This window comes from Semicossyphus pulcher, unplaced genomic scaffold (genome assembly GCF_022749685.1).
Source record: "Semicossyphus pulcher isolate SPU_LCO1_2020_fin unplaced genomic scaffold, fSemPul1.0.p SCAF_3, whole genome shotgun sequence".
NCBI classification, from domain to species: Eukaryota; Metazoa; Chordata; class Actinopteri; order Labriformes; family Labridae; genus Semicossyphus; species Semicossyphus pulcher.
The window spans coordinates 348,381-370,613 of NW_027211704.1; the positions used below are offsets into that span (position 1 = coordinate 348,381).

General features: G+C 41.0%; 3 protein-coding genes across 4 annotated transcripts; 1 reads left to right on the plus strand and 2 right to left on the minus strand.

Moving 5' to 3' along the window:
* Positions 1-295: 295 nt before the first annotated feature.
* Positions 296-7,615, minus strand: LOC138606198 (bone morphogenetic protein receptor type-2-like). The gene is made up of 11 exons (XM_069678660.1): positions 7,579-7,615; positions 7,089-7,280; positions 6,780-6,944; positions 6,567-6,668; positions 5,740-5,840; positions 5,413-5,634; positions 2,406-2,520; positions 2,078-2,235; positions 1,753-1,909; positions 1,092-1,228; positions 296-993 (listed from the first exon to the last, which is right to left on the minus strand). Exons 1-11 carry the CDS (start codon positions 7,613-7,615, stop codon positions 871-873), a joined length of 1,509 nt encoding a protein of 502 aa, XP_069534761.1. The 3' UTR covers positions 296-870.
* Positions 7,616-7,830: 215 nt separating this feature from the next.
* Positions 7,831-13,386, plus strand: LOC138605727 (cell division cycle-associated protein 7-like). The gene is made up of 9 exons (XM_069678143.1): positions 7,831-7,872; positions 8,956-9,084; positions 9,393-9,785; positions 10,386-10,472; positions 10,679-10,819; positions 11,138-11,281; positions 11,655-11,804; positions 12,964-13,100; positions 13,344-13,386. The coding sequence occupies exons 1-9, from the start codon at positions 7,831-7,833 to the stop codon at positions 13,384-13,386; spliced, it is 1,266 nt and encodes a 421-aa protein (XP_069534244.1).
* Positions 13,387-13,541: 155 nt separating this feature from the next.
* On the minus strand, positions 13,542-21,274 carry sp1 (sp1 transcription factor). Of its 2 annotated transcripts, none has more exons than XM_069677556.1 (6): positions 21,193-21,274; positions 20,517-20,590; positions 18,202-19,600; positions 16,742-16,883; positions 16,027-16,217; positions 13,542-15,386 (listed from the first exon to the last, which is right to left on the minus strand). In XM_069677556.1, exons 1-6 carry the CDS (start codon positions 21,197-21,199, stop codon positions 15,079-15,081), a joined length of 2,121 nt encoding a protein of 706 aa, XP_069533657.1. In that variant the 5' UTR covers positions 21,200-21,274; the 3' UTR covers positions 13,542-15,078. The 2 variants fall into 2 exon arrangements, with proteins under 2 accessions (XP_069533657.1, XP_069533658.1); XM_069677557.1 differs by lacking the exon at positions 21,193-21,274 and adding an exon at positions 21,138-21,156.
* Between the last annotated feature and the right edge of the window lie 959 nt (positions 21,275-22,233).

The following is a 22,233-nucleotide window of genomic DNA, read 5'->3' on the forward strand; positions in this document are numbered from 1 at the left end:
AAAGTTGATCTACGGGTTTCTGCGGCACAATAGACTATGATACTGGAAATGTTGATGCTAACTCCCAACCATTGACAGTGGTATTTTTCAGGGAGAAGCCATGGAAGTGTGCATGACACACACTCACACCTGACGTATTATTACTATGATCCATACTGCTCTGTGTCACACATACAGTATACCCATTACATCATAGATCAGCAATTGTATACAAAATAAATACAAATACAATACAGGGCTTTTCTGAGATTTAATTGGTTAATTTTATTCAACTTTATTTGATCTTTCTCGAATAACCAAACCAATCAATGTGCAATATTAGTCAAATATATTATAAAATAGGTCATATAATATTAGACGTTTTGACTTTCTATAGCAGGAAAAGCACAGGTGTCACCAGAAACATGAATGCTGGCTTTGTTATGTTCTGATTTGTCGTGACAGTGTGACATGGAGGCAGCAGGACCTCAAACCGAAGCAGCTGAGTACGGTTTCAGCCATCATCCATTTCATTATTTGCACTTGTGCTTTTTCTACTGCAACACTATGATCAGTGAAACTGTCCCGTCATACATGCCGGCTCACTGGCTTGACTTGTTGGAGTTCTTAAAGGGAACAATGGTACTGGCTCCAATGTGATTTTCTATTATTTATAATCAGCTGTGAAATAGGCCTATCACTGTAAATCAAACAAAAAGTTCTAAGTATCTTTAAGAAATATTATTCAAACACGAAAACAAAATCATATATAAACAGTTACATAAAATTGGGCACACAATACAAACAAACTAATCTATTACTCAGAGTTTTGCTCTTAACCAAAGAGAGGACTGCAAATGCTTCATATATAGATTACAGACAATGAATTCATCAAGAGAAACACGACTGAAGGGACACTAATCCATCTAATCTCTCCGCTGCACACTGAGCAGTCAGTCGGGCATCCGGGTCACAGTCCCAACAATCTGCCAGGAGCTCCTGCAGCACAGATCCCTGAAAGTTGGGAACATTTAGTCAGCGCATTATTTTTATTGTAACTTAGCCAATACAACAACTACACGTTCAAGTATGTAGCGCGTGTGTAAGAATACCTGTGGTAGCAGCTCCCAGTGTTTAGGTAGTGAGGGTCTCTTGTCCATGTAACACACGTGCTGGATGAGGCTCTCCAGTATTACTCTGACTCCCAGCTCAGATTCATAAGGCAACAGATGCTGTGGAACAATACCGCCTGCAGATGGAGACATTTGTATGAGCTTTAAAAACCATGATATTGAGTGGGAGGATGGGTGGGCCAGGGTTTTTTTTTTGTTGTTGTTGATTGTTTTGTCTTTGTTTGCTCTGTGTTTTATTCAACTTATTCATTTATTTATTTATTTTCTCTCTGTCTTTGTTCTGTGTTCACTTTATGATGTGAGGACTATTTCTTTTTCTTAAACAAATGATGAGTAGCCCTCCTCACTGTTGTTTATACTGTTATAAAAAGGAAGAGAAAATGTTTTTCTGGCTGCCATGTATCATGATGCTACTCTTCATAATAAAAAATATTTGAAACAAAAAAAAAAAAAACCATGATATTGACGTTAGGGTTATACCAGCTCTGGTCATGTCTCCTTTCTGACCGCAATGTGACCCCTCCTTGGGTTAAATTTAGGTAAAAGGATGATAGAAATCAAAAAGAAATGTTATTCTTTAATCTACTTTAGCTATCATATATGTTAGTTATCTATGTCCGTCAGTCTACCTGAAGTTTACCTTCAAATAGATCAGAGCAGCGCATCCAGATCTCCCACAGCAGCAGCCCCAGAGCATAGATGTCCCCCTGCAGGAGACACCAGGTGTTGCTGAGGTTTACGGAGCCTTCCAGGATCTCGGGGGACATGTAGCACAGCGTGCCTAACTGAGCATGACTCTGCAGATAGATTGAAATGTAAATTGGTTGTTTACACATAACAAATGTTAAGACTGCATGTTTATATTTATTCTAAGGACAATTTTAAATCCATGACACATAAAGCAGCTGTATTTCACATCTAAGCAGAATCTTTATCTTCTGTGTCACATTTTCTTTTTTTCTTACTTCCATTTTTGTTTCGTGGCTGTCCCAGCAGCGCCGTCCTGAACAAGAACGCAGGATGGTGGAGCATCCAAAATCACACAGCGCACAGGTCCCATCTGCTTTCACCAGCACATTAGAGCTGCTCAAGTCTCTGTGGGCCACAGGAGGTTTGTGCACATCTGCAAGGGAAGACACAAGTTTAATCTGTTAGGATGTTTAACTACAGTGGACTTCATTGATACGCTTTATTATGCCTATTGGCCTCCCAATGATTGGCTAGACATGCAGCCTCACACACAACAGATGACTCACTGGACACACATTTGTTCAGTAGCATTCTGGCCCATACCATGTCTGTGAAGGTCAGAGTGGAGATAGGAAAGTCCCTGCGATAAAGACTGGCACAACTTCAGTGACAACATCCAGTTGGTGGTGTGTTTACACAGGAATGAGTGGAGAGAGCCCTGAAATCAAAGGGACACCAGTTCATTTAGTTCAAGAACGTTAAAGAGTTTGAAGCCACCACATTGTGAGAGAATGTCGTGTGATAGACTGTAAGAGGTCAGCTAAATCAAAATACAAATCATGTAACTGTGAACGATATCGTGTAACTGTGACCGGTATCGTGTAACTGTGAATGATAAAATGTAACTGTGACCGATATCGTGTAACTGTGACCGATATCATGCAACTGTGAACGATATCGTGTAACTGTGACCGATATCGTGTAACTGTGAGCAATATCATGCAACTGTGAACGATATCGTGTAACTGTGACCGATATCATGTTACTGTGACCGATATCATGCAACTGTGAACGATATCGTGTAACTGTGACCGATATCATGTAACTGTGACCGATATCATGCAACTGTGAACAATAAAATGTAACTGTGACCAATATCGTGTTACTGTGACCGATATCGTGTAACTGTGAACAATAAAATGTAACTGTGACCAATATCGTGTAACTGTGACCAATATCATGCAACTGTGAACAATAAAATGCAACTGTGACCGATATCATGTTACTGTGACCGATATCATGCAACTGTGAACAATAAAATGCAACTGTGACCGATATCATGTTACTGTGACCGATATCATGCAACTGTGAACGATATCGTGTAACTGTGACCGATATCATGTAACTGTGACCGATATCATGCAACTGTGAACAATAAAATGCAACTGTGACCGATATCGTGTTACTGTGACCGATATCGTGTAACTGTGAACAATAAAATGTAACTGTGACCAATATCGTGTAACTGTGACCAATATCGTGTAACTGTGACCGATATCATGCAACTGTGACCGATATCGTGTAACTGTGAACAATAAAATGTAACTGTGACCGATATCATGTAACTGTGAACAATAAAATGTAACTGTGAACGATATCATGTAACTGTGAACGATATCCTGTAACTGTGACCAATATCGTGTAACTGTGAACGATATCATGTAACTGTGTACGATATCATGTTACTGTGACCGATATCACGTAACTGTGAACGATATCATGTAACTGTGTACGATATCCTGTAACTGTGACCAATATCGTGTAACTGTGAACGATATCATGTAACTGTGTACGATATCATGTTACTGTGACCGATATCACGTAACTGTGAACGATATCATGTAACTGTGAACGATATCCTGTAACTGTGACCAATATCGTGTAACTGTGAACGATATCATGTAACTGTGAACAATAAAATGTAACTGTGAACGATATCATGTAACTGTGAACGATATCATGTAACTGTGAACGATATCCTGTAACTGTGACCAATATCGTGTAACTGTGAACGATATCATGTAACTGTGTACGATATCATGTTACTGTGACCGATATCACGTAACTGTGAACAATAAAATGCAACTGTGACCGATATCGTGTTACTGTGACCGATATCATGCAACTGTGAACGATATCGTGTAACTGTGACCGATATCGTGTAACTGTGACCAATATCGTGTAACTGTGACCGATATCATGTAACTGTGAACGATATCGTGTAACTGTGACCAATATCGTGTAACTGTGACCGATATCATGCAACTGTGAACGATATCGTGTAACTGTGACCGATATCGTGTAACTGTGACCGATATCATGTAACTGTGAACAATAAAATGTAACTGTGAACAATATCATGTAACTGTGAACAATAAAATGTAACTGTGAACAATATCATGTAACTGTGAACAATATCATGTAACTGTGAACGATATCCTGTAACTGTGACCAATATCGTGTAACTGTGAACGATATCATGTAACTATGTACGATATCATGTTACTGTGACCGATATCATGTAACTGTGTACGATATCATGTTACTGTGACCGATATCATGTAACTGTGTACGATATCATGTAACTGCGTACGATATCCTCCACGTCTCACTAGTCTATAATGACACAATAAATACAGCTCTCAACAGATATTCACAGCTCCAAAGAGAGCAGAGACAAATGTTCAAAATATATACTCCGAATATCAATACAAATCATTTGTCCTTTAAAATGCGTAAATGTGAAATGATACAACTGTTGATTTGTTTACTTAAAGGAGCAGTTCTCCCCTGTTAAAGCTCCTGTCAGTCACAGCTGGTGTTCTCTGTAATCCATAGAAGCAATAATATTTGAAATTGGTGCCACAGCTGTGGAGAGAGTTATACAAACAGCTCGTGGTTTTGCCCATTCTACATTCCTACAACACCCAGCATGCATTGCTGAAAGGAACGGCCCAGCGGGAGACGCTGGACTGAAATACTACCGTTTCTCTGCAGGCGACGGCTCAGAGCGAAACAGAAGAGCGGTCGAAATACGATGAGAATATACCGGTGGATCGTCTAAAACATCTTCAGGTCTGCAGTCGACATTTCAAACCTGACGATTCTGAACGAGACGTGACATCGGAGGCGGCGTCCTAGATTGAGTTTAGCGAGCTCCCTGGCCTCCGCCAGATGACGTGTTTTACATAGTCTGAGGTTTTCCAGGGCCCATTGGAGGAGCGGATAGCGCCCTCCAAAGGCACAGAGAGAAATTGCATTTTTTTCCTATCATAATGACATTAGCTCCCCATGATAGGACTGGGGGTGAAAATTGGTGAACTGGCCCTTTAGCGTGTGAGAAAGCAGGTCAATAACAAGTTGTTTTCTTTGGAGTTAATCGTCAAATTTTCTATTTTCCAAAATCAGAAAAAGAGTTACTTTGTGGTTTTGATGTAAAATCAAGCAGGTCAGGTGCCCTAACTCTTTCTTCTTCTTTGAATAACTCCTGATCTTTTAGAAAATACACCGTTAATTATTCTTTAACATTTCATGATTGGTTGCTACTCACATATTCAGCAAGTTGCAGGACAATGAGCCAACTGCCTCCATCCGGTTTCCTCCCAGTGCCCAGGAAGTGGACAATCCCAGCATGCCTCATCAGTGGCAGCTCATACACCTTCTTTTCTGCAGTAAATGTTTCTATCCATCCTGCAGGTAAAACTTTCACTGCCACCACAGATCCCTGGTATCTCCCCTTCCACACAGATGCAAAATGCCCACGGCTCACAACCTGAAAGAGGTAGAACAAACAGGTTAAAGAGAAGACAACAGATAACATGCATCACCTAGCTGTATGATTTTAAGTAGTATAAATCCATTTGACAGCTGGGCTCACCTGCTGTAGTTCAACTTTAGAAACGTCAATCTCAGATGTGTTTGTGGCTTGGCAGGGACATAATGAAACACTGAAGTCATCAGAGGAAGGTGGGTTCTCCTCTGAAATAATGACACACACTCAATGAGGGTAATCCAAAACTATAATTAAATCACTTTACAGGTTAAACTTAGCCTCATTTGAATATCACCAGAAAAGACCAGGTTTACTGACTAAGGAATAACAAAGGACAGAGGTAGAAGGGAGTGTTACAGTAGAGATAAACACCAAGGTCATCCCAGCAGACTGAAACAGTTCCAAGGACAAACAAAGACATCATGAGAACTGAATCTGAGATCAGAAATGTGGAAACATGGCTGCAGAATGTGCAGAGAGAACTACACCTTTTTAAAGGCTGCAATAATACAGTGTGTCTGATCCGAGTCCTCTTCCAAACCAGAAGAAGTTATAATTCAGGAGCTTCTCCATGATGAGCGGAAACATGGGAGCGTTTGTTTTCAATGTTTGAGGGATCAAGACCATGAGCTCCTCGTTCCTGGTCAACACCGGCAATCCTCAACAGTGACCTCACTGCTAAACCATTTGATTACTTCTACTCATATTCCAACTTTCTGCAACTGTCTTAAGTGAGGGGTAGTAACATTAGCAAGAACAACTAAAACCTTTCCTTTATATCACATTGTTATATAAGTACAGGTGTTGAGACATACTGCTATGTGCATACTTCTATCAGGACATTTAGAGTTTATGCTCACTGTTGATATGAAAATAATAACTGGGACTTTTTTTTTTTGTTACCTTAATGTTGGAAACAAAAAGGACCTTACTTTTCTCTTCAAAGAGGCCTCTCCATCTGGCAGCAACAACCATGAAACACAGGACCAGCACTACTCCTACCAGAACTATCCCAGCAGCTGTCATTATTTCATCTAAGAAGAAAACAGACATTTATTGTAATTCCCCTTTGAGTTAATACAGCATGTAGGAAAGGGTTGCAATGGATCTTCAATGATTCATTTAATCTTCTTATATTATTGTACCTGAAGAATAAGAGTTGGTGAGCTGAGGCTCCTCCGACTCTGGGTTCACGGTGATGTTACTGTTGCAGAGGTCTGTGTTACACACACACTTCACGAGGCGGCCGTTGAAGCGTGTTTGCGGCTTGCACGTTTCATCTGGGCACGACTTTTCAGCTACATCACAAGCTAAAATACAAAAGTCAGTCACACAATAGACAATTATAAAAACATGTGAACCATACTAAGCCAGCAGAGTAACCTTATAATGCTACAAGAACAGAATCTAGAGGCACTCATCCAGATACACATCTTAATTCAACAGTTTCTTACCAAGTAGGTCAACCTTTAGCTCCCCATCTATGATCAGGAAATAGCCCACACAGCAATGGGTGTTCTCACAAAGCTGCACAGAGCCGCTCACATTACCAACAGCTGTGTATTTGTTGTTCTGGGGAGACATTTGGAAAGCACACCGTCTCTTCTGAAGAGAGGACTGGCTGGAGATGCATAAAAACATGCATTCTGGCAATGGGAAGGGAAGACAAACAGTTGCTAAAGATGTGGTTTAACTGCACATAAACTGCAGACTGTTGTACTCTTACCTTAAACTTATCATCTACTGTTACACTGACAATTTGTCTACTGGCTAACGATATTGTAGAAATTGAAAGACTAACCTTTTGCTGATGGTTGTATTGGATTTATACAAATATAATATCATTACATGTATTGAATACACAAACAACTAATCAATATCAGATATTAAATAGCAATTAGAAGTAAGTTATGATCAAAAAATGTACTACACAAATGCACTCACCCACAGCTGAAATCAGCCACCATTGTTGCAGGATCATGATTACTCTGAGCCCAGACCGGCCATGTAGGAGTTGAGTACTTATCAGTCCTGGGAATGTAAGAGGAGTTTCCCACGTTTCCCAGCATCACTCCCACTGCCACACACCTGCATGTATTACACATACTGCCTGCTGCCATATAATGGGCTGTGGGAATAAATAAAATAATCAAAATAATCATCTTCCACTGTAAAGGAATATTATCTGCAACCAGGATGGGTGTTGACTGCAGCTTGCTCAGTTCCTTAGGAGCACAGGTAAACTCAAGGACACAAAGAAGCTTCAGAGAAATTCAGGTGGGCCTGTGAAGGAATTCAGAGATTATGGAAGAGATTAACATTTATATTAGAAAGACAACAATACATAAGACAGAAATTCAGAATAATTAGCTTATATTCAATTTTTAGATTACACTAAATCAGATTTATGTCATTATAAATTACAGTCAAAATTATATGAGGTTTTTGAGTCAAAGGTAGATTGTTTAAAAAAAGAACTCCATTTGATTTGCCAGGTCATAATTTTGAGAGTTTGAAAAGAGTTGAAAATGTTGTGATTAATAACACTAACACTAAACTATCATGGTTAACATGGCATGTTTAGCTGCTAAACTGTAGCATTTATGCATTGTCGCTGTTAGCATGTTAGCATTTATAAGCCCAGCCTAAAGGAGCCACTAGAATGACTACAGGTATTTAAAAACTCATATTGTTGTCCCAAAAAGTCAGAATGTTGATATCTATGGGTTTAATGTGAACTTAATATTAATGTGTCTACATTTTGACTTAGAATTCTAATTGACCAAAAATACTTTTAACTGTTAACACACTAGTGGGCAGAGATGGGCCTTAAAAAGTAATTGATTTGTTTCCACACTGATACAAACACAAACTCGCCTTTGCAGGAAAATGTAAATGTACATATGTTTTTCTTATTGTTTAAATGCCTTGCTTACTTTGCGTTTCGTAAAAACATCCCACAAATTGTAAACGTTTCAATGAACGTTGGCAGACTAACACCATTTTTGTCTCGAAAAGCTGCGTGATTAGGTATCTAGTTAACCCCATAAGGGCGGGGTTTAGAAAAACGACATTCTCCGAAGGAGATATGTGTGTTCTGCTGCCTTAATATGCAAAACACGCGCACCTAAAATTCAATCACATTAATTGGAGGGTACGTGCACGCGAGGGGACAGAGCTAGCTAAACTTCGGTCAGTGCTTAGTAAGCTAGGTCCCTGTAGTCCACACGGGCGTCGAGAATACAATGGTAAATTCATTTAATATTTATGCTAAATAATTCAATATTTCTAAGCTGATTTTGTTGTTATATTTTTCCTCAGGCAGGGATTTTAAAAACGCGCTCAGTTAAAACACAGCTAGCATTAGCTGATGTTTTCGCAGAGAGCTCCGACAATGAGCGAACATTTTACGGGTTTTCTGACAGTGAATTCAGCGACCACCGCGAACAGGTAAATCATTTGGTTTGAATAAGGGCCTTAATATCCAGCACAAGATTAGAGAAATGAACGTCAAACTATATCTTCGTTTTACATTGTGCTCGGCATTCATTTTATGATGCAAGGATGTCAAATCAGAACTGCTTTCCTTAAGGCATTTGTCAAAGGTAGTTAATTCATTTTCACTTACACGCACCTGACAGACTATGTTTTATATACTATACTTTAACACGGACATTAACCATAAACACATTTTCTGTGAGAATTGTGGTGTGGGTATATTACTAGCCAAATAAGATATCGTTTCTGTCAATCAGAAGTCGAACTTGGATGATAAAGATGAATCCCAGCCTGAGCTCTCCCCTAAGAAGGAGACAACCACATCTAAGTCATCTTCAGGTGCCTATGCCTTCAGACTGAGGGTGGCTCTCCGCTCCACTCCCTCTACCCAGCAGTCCACTGATGATGATGATGATGATGATGGTCATGATGAGAAAGAGGCAGAAGAAAAAAGGACAATGAAGAGAGGGCTAAAGAGGACAGGAAACACCAGCCGCGCAAAGAGGACGAGACGTATTAAATTTGAAGGTGAAGATGAAGAAACAGTGGCTCAGCTGTCTCCTGCTGAGGAGCGAGGATCAGATTCAGCAGAAGATGTGGCTGATTCTTTTCTGGCCAAGAGACAGCAGAACATCAAGGCCAACAAAGCAATGGTAAACCACAAACACAGACATTATAGCACTGATGGAAAAATGGCGAACAATATGTATTTAAAGTTGTGGTTTCCAACTTCTGTCAAAGAATTCCCAAAGTTCCCAACAAAATGAAGTCTCGCTGTTGCAGGCAGAGCTGTTTTATAAGCTTCTCCTTTTTGCTAACAGAATAAACACTACAACACAACTTTTACTGGTACACTAGTGACTCATAACTTCACTTGCACTGTAGTCCTCAATTTCCTGACATTCTCTGCATGCCCAGCAATTATTCTTGGTAATGGTATGTTTTGCAGCTGCAGAAGTGCAGATGGATGACAAATGATAACACAGATTATCACATTTAGATGTAAATCCTGCTGTGGGCGGAAACATTCGGCTTAGAAATGACAGGTTAATGTAATTGTCTTCACAATTATGATCACAAGGTTTCCAAAGAAAAGTGTTCTCATTGTCACGAGCTTAATCGGGCATATTCGAAGCTGTTGCTAAAAAGTTCAGGAATTTATGACATCATTGTAGATGTGTCCAGCTAGAACAGCTTAATATGTTTGTCATCCGGCATGTCTCTCATCCTTTGATCCTCCCTCTTTCTTACAGCTGGCTCAGCTGATGGCAGACCTGCAGAAGATGCCTGGAGGAGCAGGCATTCTGAAAAAACAAGCGGGCAAACAGAAGAGAAGTTCTGTGAGTGGAAGATTATAAAAAATGTTGTTCCAAGGGAAATGATTATTATAAGGAACTGTTGACAGACATTTACACATTTAGATTAAAGTGTAGCTGAAGCAAGAGTTGGCTGCATCTATCTCCTCAGAATTCAGTAGAGCTCTGAATAACAGCTTTTCTTTATAGACCTATGTACTATGGTAATTGTTATCCAAACTTGCCTGCAGCGTCCACCACGCTCTGGAGCAGAGTCCAGGAAGAACCCAGAGCGGGCGTCTCGCAGACTGACCCGCTCTATGGGGGGAGGAGAGGAAGCGTCAGCGCCTAAGGAGGAAGAGCTGGAGCTCAGCTTGGAGGAGCTGCTGGAGGTCAGATCTATCATGTACTAAGGAACAGCTGAAGATGGCCACCACAGCACTTAGTTTTTTAAGAAATTGAGCAATCAAGTTAACATATTACATTGAAATTGTGACTGAGTTAAAACGTCCATCTGGCCGTTGTGTTGCCCCTGAGCAACAGATTTCCTTCATTGTGTTCTCAGCCCTATATTATCTTATGTATATTATTTTTGTAGTGAGTCTGTAGTAAGAAAATTGATGTGTTTATGTGTTGTTATGTGTTGAATCTGTATCTTTCTGTTTAAATTTCAAACTAAATAAATGATTATTTTGGTCTATGTGTTCAAGGTACGCCGAGCCCCACAGCGCAGAGGTGCCCCAAGGCCTAATCAGAGCAAACCTCATTTTATCCGACCTGTGGATGACATCACAGAGGATGAGCTACGGCTGGTCGCAGAGAACATGACCGATAAAGTCTACAACAGAGTTACAGTGAGTTCTCAACCGGACTTCACCTGCTGTCCTCTTTCAGTCAGAAATATGGGAATGATACAATATATTGGGAGATATCAGTTTAGTTTGTAGCCAAATTATTTAGCCCAGTGGCTGCTAACTAAACTACTGTTGCAGCTTTGGTTCTGATATTTTCGGAAAAACCAGTGAAGTCATCAGGTCACTACCGGTCAACAAATTCTCCTTTACTGAAGCCTTAAAATTATGCTTAATCGACCTCGATATCAGACTGTTTGGATGCTGTCATTTGGCATTTACAAACTGTGATACTGCGAAGTATCTCTGGTTCTGATAAATGTCAGCGTACCTGTCCAACCATATCTGTTGTTGAGGTGTCTGTGTGTTTCTTCAGGGCTCCACATGTCACCAGTGCCGTCAGAAAACTGTCGACACTAAGACGTGCTGCCGCAGTGAGGACTGTCGGGGGATTCAGGGTCAGTTCTGTGGGCCGTGCCTGAGGAACAGATACGGAGAGGATGTGAAGAAGGCGCTGCTCGATCCGGTCAGACTGTTCATACACTAACACACACACTTCACCTGTGCGGAATGATGATAATAATAATAATAATACATTTATTTGTATAGCACTTTTCATGATACTCAAAGTCACTTTACATTTTTAAAAACCACTAAAGAAACAAAATAAGAACAGAAGAGACACAATAAGAGGATCTGGAGGACAGGGACATGTGTTTGCAGGAGCAGGAGCAGGAGAGGAGGCGGGCAGCAGAGTTCTGGATGTGTTCGAGTTTATTGAGGACTTTGGAGGGTGCACCATAAAGGATGCTGTTGCAGTAGTCGATTCTATATGTGATTAAAGCATGGATCAGAGTTTCGGCAACAGAGAAAGAGAGTGGAGACGAGCGATGTTTCTGATGCACAATTGATTAATTTTGAATACAGACACAGTTTAAAAATAGCTGTCATAAGTCCTTTGTTGTCTGTATTTAAAAGCCATGTAACTGTTGATCAGTTAAAATCAGGCCCAAGACAGCAGGCCACCTTGTTTTGTCATGTCCACAGAGATGAAGTTGGATCTCGCGGGTCACAGCTCTGTGTATTAACACATTTCCTGTGACTTCATATATTTACTTCACGAGAAGCCTAACCTTGTTTGTTCTTAATAATGTTTTTTTTTGTGATTTCACTTTGATCACTGGAAAAGAATCTTAGCCTGCCAACTTCTTTTGACCTTTCAGGGACATTTCTGACAGTGGACACAGAAGAGCAGTAACAGAGGGAGAACTGTTTACTTTTGTGTTGTGTGGTATGTGACTTAAGCATAAGGACATCCAAGCCTGACACCCCCTGTTGTTGGATCAGAAAATGTGCTCCGTAGTTCGTGCCTCTGCAACAAGACAGAGTATTTAACTGATGTGTGTTGACCATCATTTCTTGTGTTGTCTGAATAGTACAAGACAAAAAGTGTCATCGTGAAACTCGAGTACATCTCTAAAGAGAGTTATACACAGGGTTTGTCTTCATGTACTGTTCATCCTTTCAGTAAGTCACCGTAAAGTAACCCAACAATGATACATCTCCGATTAGTAGTACTTTTACCATAAAGTTAAATACTGTTTGTTTCTTAAATCTTTTTGCATGAGTACTTACTTTGTCTTCACGTTCCCGTCAGTTTAGAGTTGATCTGTTTTTCTCCTCAGGAGTGGAAGTGCCCTCCCTGTCGGGGTATTTGTAACTGCAGCTTCTGCCGCCAGCGCGATGGCCGCTGCCCTACTGGCATCCTGTTCCCCCTGGCTCAGTACCACGGCTTCTCTGATGTTCACTCCTACCTCAGCAGGTGAGAAAACGCAGCACAAGATTATACTGACAGATTCAGCTTGTCTCAAGTTACTATGACAGCAACATACTATTAACACAATCTGTTATTTAAAACTGAAATGATCTATGTGTATATTTACAGCTTGGCCAGGTTCAGCCCTAATTAATGTAACACCTGGTTATTATGCAGCTAATCCACTAAATTAGCGACAGTAGGTTTTACCTTATAAACATCACCAATGTGTTACTTCTCTCCATACAGCCTGCGCAACAAACTGAAGAGTGAGGACGATGTAGAGATGTGATGTCAACACTAGGGGGAGCAATGTCTCAGTTCACATTTTTACCGTTTCAAAGTTTTGAGTCTGTTTTTGTCCTGGTCGAACGTTTTACCAGACAGTGTTTTTAGATCAGCTGATTGTTGAACTGTGAATAAAGTTTGCAAAGAAATGAGACAAAGTCTGTTCAGAATTTTAATCCAGCTGTTGGCATCTGCAGTAGTTGTATACACACAATATAAAATCCCTTATTTAAAACGGGGCAAAGAAAATAAGAGCACTTGTTGTCCGATGAACTAAGTCTATTGCTTTCAATTAGGGGATTTAACGTGTTTTCTGACACAATACAACGTACAAGTGTTTATCAAATAAAGCTGAATTCTGAAGCAAAGAAAAAATTCCAACAGAAAACTTTGACCCTTAATACATTTTGAAACAATATTTGGACAACAAAGGGATGTGTGTCCGAGTCTTGCCTTGAGCTGGATCTTTTCCAGTTAGAACTTTAACATATAACAAGAGTAAAAATGATTAGAAAGTTTATGGACCACAGAAAGATCTCATAGTTTGCTTATAAAAGGAGTATGAACCTTTGGTTTTGAGCTTACATATTTATGCTGTCTGGACATTATCACTAAATACTTCACTCTGACCAGATGGGACTAAACAAGAAACCTTCCACCGAAAGAAGAGAAACTGAAAGGACTGCAAGGCAAAGTCTCAGATGACAAATATACCAGAGAAAAAAATTAATAGGAAGATCTGGACTGTATAGAATACATTATTCTATGACAGAAAGGCTCGTAAGTTTACACATGTAATCTACATATATATATATATATAAAAGTAATAATATAAGATTAAGATTGATTGTGCATGAGAGGTTCACACAACTGAAAGGCAATCTCTTGCAATCGTGTAGAATGATCCTGCCTAAGCTAAGAATTTCTGTAGCCTTTACATTACCAAAAATATATATATTTACATAAAAAAACTAATGTTTTTGCTATGATAAACATACCAAAGCATGATGGCTTGAATGTGTGTACCTACATAAGAGGTTAAAGAGTTATTCTCAGGATTTCAGTGGCCTGACACACCTACATCCTCACACTGATTAGTGCTTGTGGCTTTGACCTGGTCGTGACCTCATGTTTTCTCCTCCACCCTAAAACGGTTTTCAAATTATTCCTGTGAGACCAGGATGTTAGTTTGTCAAAATGCATGAACTAATCATTGCTGCTCAGGATCATTATGTTCTTTAGCGTGAGGGGCAGGAGACACCTGAGAGGATGAGGGGCAAGTAGGGAGCCTCTGACTAAGTAGTGTCCTCTCTGTACTAAAGAAGCTCTAAGAGAATATCACTGGCCACAACGTCAACAGCAAGTGTGCGGGTCTGTTTTTTTATTGCAATCCGACTATCATGTAAGATTGAGTCTTCAAGTGGGACAAATGTTAGTGTTGTGCCATTTCAAGTCAGGGGAAAAAAGATTTCATGATGGGTTTTTTCTGGTCTAACAACTCTGACCCTTAAATGCCACAGGCCTTTAAATACAAGATGGAAATCCATATTCCTTCCTCAGTTCTCGAGTTTGATAGTGTCTTTTATTTTGTGGCCACCGCTTCTCTCTGAAGCCTTTCAAAGGTTTTTGCCCTTTTTACGCCCAAATGTCCGAATGCAGCATCCACCAAGGCTCGTCTTCCTGCTCCTCTGTGTCCTTAGTAGCTGTTGCCATTAATTTGGTGAAGGTCCACCTGCATCATGTTGATCCCGCTGCTGGCTAATCGAGCTATGCTTTCTGCAGATAAGGTTTCCATGGTGACGATGGTGTGCTGCTCATTGGCTGACACGGCTCCTGGTTCAACTTTTGTAACTGCAGCAGGGGAGCCGTCGTCAGTGGAGCCCGGGGTGCCGCCGGCGGTGGCGGCCAATGCTTTCTTGTTTAAGTGGGTTTTGATGTGCTTGGAGAGGTGATCGCTGCGCATGAAGCGTTTGGGACACTCTGGACAAACAAACCTTTTCTCACCTGAAAGGACAGAGACGTATAAATCAGTATAAAAACAGCTGCACATTCTATTACCAGACTATAACAGACCGTCGGCTCGGCAGACGTAAATGTCAGTTAATGAAGGACTAGTGCACTCACCTGCAATGTGGAATACTATAAATAATAAATGCAAGATCTAAGATTGTTTCTGTTTCTATTGTAAGTTTCAAGTGGATAATTTATCCTAATGCAACAACGATTATGTCCACCATCAACTAATCGATAAGTAATTATGAACTCTGTTTATTTTAAAAATTGTCAGAAAATAGTCAAAAAATGCATTTTGTAAAGAATTAGATAACATACTCAAATAGCTTGTTTTGTCCAACCACAATATATATATATATAAATAAATTAAACATGCGCTAATAAAATTATCGATTACAAGATAGTTTTTCGTTTCTGATTAATTTTCTGTGACTCAACAAATCAGTTTTGTTTCAGCTCAGTAATCCTGTTCCAAAAACTTGATTCTCTAGAAAGCTTGGTTACTAAGACGTATGCTCAAAGGCTTAAACATTATTGTTCTTACAGCTAGGACCACAACAAGCTAGTCCTTATACTCATTTAATGACTTTTACATAATGTCAGATGAACTAAAATAAATCCTCAGTGTCACCTGTGTGCGTCCTCTTGTGGCGCTGAAGCTCATCTGAACGGGTGAATCGTTTTCCACAGAAAGACCAGCCACAGACGAAGGGTCGTTCTCCTGTGTGCCAGCGAAGGTGGGCTCTCAGGTGGGATGTCTTGCCGTAGATCTTCCCACAGCCGGAGATGTGGCAAATGTGCTGCTTCTTTTTAGTTGGGTCACTGTTTGATGAAAAGCATAAAAATGAGAGTTTAAAGAGTTACTGAGTTTTCTGTGAAGAGACTACGTACGGTCAGCGGAAATATAGTAATATATGAAATATCGTGTTTCTCTGAGGTTTGGTTTTAAAGGTCTTGAAAACTTTCGAATTACAATAAATAAATTGATAAAAGAAGTTACTTTCTGAAAATCATTAAGTTGCCATATTGAAATAGCTAGGCACAATACACACTCAGTGGCCACTTTGTTAAGGGCCATAAAATCTACCTTTTCAGATGTCACAAAAAGTGGACCATTGCCAGCTTTGTAATGTGATAAAGGCATTACAAGCTGAGTTAAATACAAGGCACTCTAGTACAACACAACCTCGAAAGATGACCCATCCATGCTGAAACACATGATTCAATAACATATCTAGGGAATCGATAATAAAATGCACAGTGAAATTGGACTTTATTGCAGAACAGTTGTATTGGATTGGGTTAGAGTGTACAGGTATGCATAATTAAGTGGCTCAGTGACATACCGTCCTTCTCCATCCTTGCAGAAGGGGCAGGTGCAGGCTTCCCTACGGTTACGTCGTCCTTGAGGTGGTGGGCTTATGTCCTCATCATCCATCGCTGTGCTGTCATCCAAACTTTCACCTCCTGCCTGTAAGGCCTGATCTCCTAAAAAATTGAGGTCATGTATACAATGGTTTGAGAACTTTTTCAAGTTTACTATCTTATTCTTAAAATGAGTTTTTCTGAATGATATCCTAAAACCAGCTACAGGGACCATTATATACTACTTTGTTTCTACTACCTGTAGAAACTTAAAGATGAATTCTGAGGAGATACGAATACATTTCAGTGACAGTCAGGAAGTTCAGGAAAGTTTGACTTGAGTGTAATTACCAGTGAAATGTACTAGATTTGAATATGAGTAGTGTTATATGTAACACAAGCACAAGCAGTCAAGTGCCAGATAGCTTGAGCCATCCAGGCTTTGTCTACTATGCTTGAGGAAATGTCAGCACGGACACTGATGCATAGAAAGACTTTCCATTCAGTGCTTAGTGAATCCAAACAACAAAGCTCGCTACGGTACATACGAAGCTGAAGTGAAGGTTGTGATTTCATGATAAGGACAACAGAGCCAATCACATGCGCTAAAAATAGACGCAATGATTCCTCTCATATGTTTGTATCTGAACAAATGTAGTGAGCATATAGCCGTAATGGGAGGATCCACCAAGAACAGAGCTGAAGAAGTTTAATTATATGATCAATTTTGCTATGAGTGGGAGGGGACAAATTACACCCTTAATTTGGCACAGCAACTGTGGCCAACACACAACTACAGTACAGTAATGTGATGTCTGGAGAGATGCAGTGTCACCGAGTAAACAGAAAAGTCACCACAAGCACAAAGAGTGCATAAAGAGCTCAGGGCAACACGCGGCCAGCTGAACTGGTTTAACCAGTGCACTTCAAACACAAAGAGCAAAAGAGATCAAATCCAGAGAGACACAAGAGTTTGTAATTCAGAGCAAACAACTGGGAAGGAAACAGCATGTAAACCTTATTGTCTACACTATTACTAGACTCAATTTACTTATCCAACTGCCTGTCTACTGCTGAGTCCTGGCTGTGTACTATGATAGCTGTACATTTGCATCCGTTTTGCCTAAAATTACCAATACTGGGGAAAAAGTAAAAACTGAGTCCGTATGACTCAAGAGCCGTAAAGTCACTAACAGCAAAAAATGTTTGAAACAACGGTTCATTTATATAAACCACATGGTAACTTAATTTTATTCTAGTTCTGTGTTAATTGTTCTGCACCAAAATCACCAAAACAAATTCCTTGTATGTATAAACCTACTTGGCAATAAACCTGATTCAGATTCAGATTCTGATATGGTAATATACCTCACTATTCAAAATATTATTTGTATATTTTGGACACTAAATATTTTTTTCTGAAAGCAGGCGGGTGACTGACCTGCTGTGCTGGCAATGGTGATGGGAACCGTCTGCAGCTGGTGCATCTGCAGCCCAGAGCCTCCGAGTGTGTTGAGATTTATGGTCTGGATGCCGGGGATCTGCACTGTGTTGACTGATACTCCACCAGCTGCAGCAGCTCCTTGGGCTTGGCCCAGCTGAGAGAGAGACTGCATTGGGGCCAGCGTGATCTGCGGTCCTGCAGGACTCTGGATCTGAAGGGTCTGCCAGCTCACCTGGCCATTGGGGCCTACAGTGCGCAGGAGAATGGAGCCTGTGTTTGGCATGATTTGAAGATTTTGAAGCCCTTCCTGGCTGAGCGTTGGAGCTGCAAACACCTGTCCCCCTGCGGTCGCGACGGTGCCAGCCTGAATGGTCTGAAGGTGTGTTCCACCTTGGATTACCTGCTGAGGCTGGATCAGGATTTGCTGTGGCTGCTGCGTGTCTCTGTTGTCAGGTTGTATGGGGACACCAAGAGAAGTTGCGGCATTATGCTGGAACGTTCCCGCCATTGCTCCGTTGCTGTTCTGCGTTTGGGTCATTCCATACGAGGAGGAAGTCTGCGTGGTGACAGTGGATGCGCTTGTCATGTAACTTACCCCGCTGTTGGAAGAAGCTGGATGTGACTGCTGTATGAGTTGGTTTCCACTTGTATCACCTCCACTATTTGAATCTCCTGCACCACTTGTTCCAGTACTGACAGGCAACAAGGTGATGTTTCCATTTAATGACACAGGCATATTTGCCAGGAACTGGGGCTGGTTTTGTAACACACCATTGCCTAGGCTTATATTTTGTATGGGGATGGCTCCCTGAAGGAGACTGGGCATGGTTATGATATTTCCTGCTGCACCAGCTCTGTTGGTTGCAGCAATGATCTGCTGGCCGTTAGGTGAGGAGACTATCTGAAACTGTTGCCCTGGTGCTGCAGTGGCAGATACAGCAGAATCCTGCTGAGCATGTGCCAACTGCAGGGGCTGACCATCCACTGTCTGAAACTGGGGAATAACCTGGTATTGAATGTTGGGCATCATACTCGATATGGTGGTAAGGACCTGCTGACCTTGCATCGATGGAGCCTGAGCTACTACATATTGCTGTGGCTGTTGCTGCTGTCCCTGAGTGCTTACAGGTGACAGCACCTGTCTGCCCTTGACTGTGTCTCCTGCTGTCATCACTCCTAAGGAGTCAGTGGTGACTGTGCTGGTGCCTGAGGTTGCTTGAACGCTGAGAGGGATAACCTGCCAGCCGTTGGCACTGGAGGTGAAAACACCCTGGTTTATGTCCAGCTGCTGCTGGTTTTGTTGTTGTTGGTCTGCAGGTGAGTCGTTCTCTCCTGGGGTGTCAATTCGACTGCAAGTGGCTGCCAACAAGGCCAGAGGAGAGGGCTGCTGTGAGTCCTAATAAGAAATTATATGAACAGAAAAAGGAAGAAAGAATTAATACATGAACAACAACTTAACAAAAACACGTCAAACAACAAAATGTCCATTATTTATTTTAGCTAAGTTTCTTTTACTCATGCAGTTCAAATATGTATACTTAAAGAAATAATAAAAGCAATAAAGTGATGTGACACTAATTTTAACAGCAATTTAACAGGCAAATTTAAAAAGGGGGGGGGGGGATCAGACTTGATTAAAAAATAATAATAATAAAATAAAAAACGTATAGTTTAATAGCCATAACTGAGATTAGACCTGGTGATAGTTAAAGGGTTTCATGAAGCGATTTAAAACTTTCAGGTTTAAACATAGAAAGCATGTCATAAACATTTAACAATAATGTAAAGTTAAGATTTCAATAAAATAAACATAAGAAACTGTGTGATTCCAGACTTCCCAGCACTTCACAGAGAGTAGGACTGGAGTGGTAAGTCCTGGGGGGAGGCAGGGTGGGAGAGTATGGGAGGGACCGCATTTTTTCCAGAGCCGCGGCGGGCTCGACTTCCCCTCCCCCCAAACCCACCCATCTCCCTCCCACACTTTATTTTGCCCTATAAACTGACACACTCCTCTAGCCACCCCCTCCAAGGCCAGCCAAATGGGCCGAGCGAAATGCACATGAAGTGCCGGGGTTTGACGGGAACACCCCGTGTGGGCGAAATTTACCTGCCCATTCCCCACCCCGGTGACATGTGCTCTGCTGAGAAGATCAACAAGCCGAATATCACTCGATACTAATGAATAACAGAATCAAACAAACTGATGGGACATAAATAACAGGTTCAGTGGCTATGAGTGGAGAGTTTGGTGTATGTCTTTCGGTTTGACTATCATCTAATTTGGCAGAAGGGAACAAGTCTGGGTGACCTACTTGTGGATTTGTGTTTCTCTTTTGACTGAAGCCTCCGCTGCTCTCCACAGCGGCCATGTCACCCTGCTGCTGATCTGCGGAAGAAGAGTTTGAGAGATCACTTATCTTGAAGATACGTTAAACCAGCTGACCAGCAAACTAATGTAGCGTTACATTAATGACACTTAAGAGGAAACCTAGTGTAGTCATTGTCGACCTTACAGAAGTGAATAAAGTTGGTGATTTTTTGTTAGCTAACGTGAAGCAACACAGACAAGAAATACAAGGAAATCCATGCCACAAGTGCTCGAGGCTAACATGCTAAGCTAACATGAACTAACCACAACAAGTCATGTTGAGAAAAAGTGTTAAAGAGACCAACATCGTTACAACTGCGCAACTAAATAAAACTACCCGACTAGCTCACGGGAAGTGGATAAAGTTTATTTTGTAAGCAGGCACTTTCAATTAAGAAAATAAATTGCTTTACTGTGAAATAATCAGCTAGCTGAATGTTGTTAGCTAAGTACCGACAATCAGCCGTTAAGTCACTTTTAAACTGCTCGAGACGCTAGCTAAACCACACCAACACATCACACTTAGAATACATTTAAAACATTGTACATTACCTCTACTACTAACCGTTAGCTCAATGTTTTTTTCATAACATGCTACTGAGTTGAAAAAGTTCACTTACTGCTCATAATTTGAAGACGGGAGGAGTTTCTCTGCTCTTTTTTCGAGTTGACAACTTTTCACAACTTCACACTAACTTGACAGGCTCCCCCTATGAAGGAGAAACACGGGTGCGCTCGATTTAAGGACGTGTGTGTGTTCTGCCAATTTGGCGGGGCACCTACATTAACCAGCAAATGGCTCTTAGATAGTTTTATTAGCAATGTTGATATTGCAACTGTATAAAATCTCATCGTTCATCTTATAAGCTCTCAAGCCGATGCAAGTTACCATTTATAACGACGCTAATGATACGTTTATCAGTACACCACGTCATGCTTAGAAAACGGCAACTGAACAAAAGGGTAGTTATTTCAACAAGTCTAATTAAAAAACTTTGTCTTTGTTAGCACTTTTTGTTGAACAAAATATTTCATTCAAAGTATGAGCGGACGAGGTGATGTGTTTAAAATTCAACATAATTTAATGTCTTTTGCGACTGTTCTATCGCACTATGCCAACACATAAAAGAAGCGCACCCCTTTGAGAGCCGTCTGCGAGGGATTGCAGATTTTATCCAATCGATGGCTTCGTTTCTGCCGTCGAGAATCTACTGGCCAATGCAATTGGACCAAAGGCTGAGAAACGGGCGGGACCTAGCAAGATAGGTTGTAACGCTGAGTATGATTGACGTTGGGTTATCTGTTTTCCGCTACAAAGGCGCCATTAGAAAATTTGTTTACGTAAATATTGATATTTCCTTATAGCACATCTGTAATATTCGTATAATCCAACAGTGTTAGGATATCATCGATCATTTCTTGCTGCGAACTCGGAGGTGGTGCAGGAGGAAGGCACATTGGGTATTTAAGTCTTGCCTCCGTGGCTAATGGCCACTCCCTGGTGGCGCCCTGTGGGCAGGGAAACAGCAAGGAGGCGGGAGGAGTCGCTCAGGGTGGAGGAGAAGAGACCCCATCACACTCAAAACACTGGCTGTAACCGCGCTGGGAGGAGAAAATGGCTCACATGTGGGAGGGTTTTTATTATTGGGATGTACAAGGGG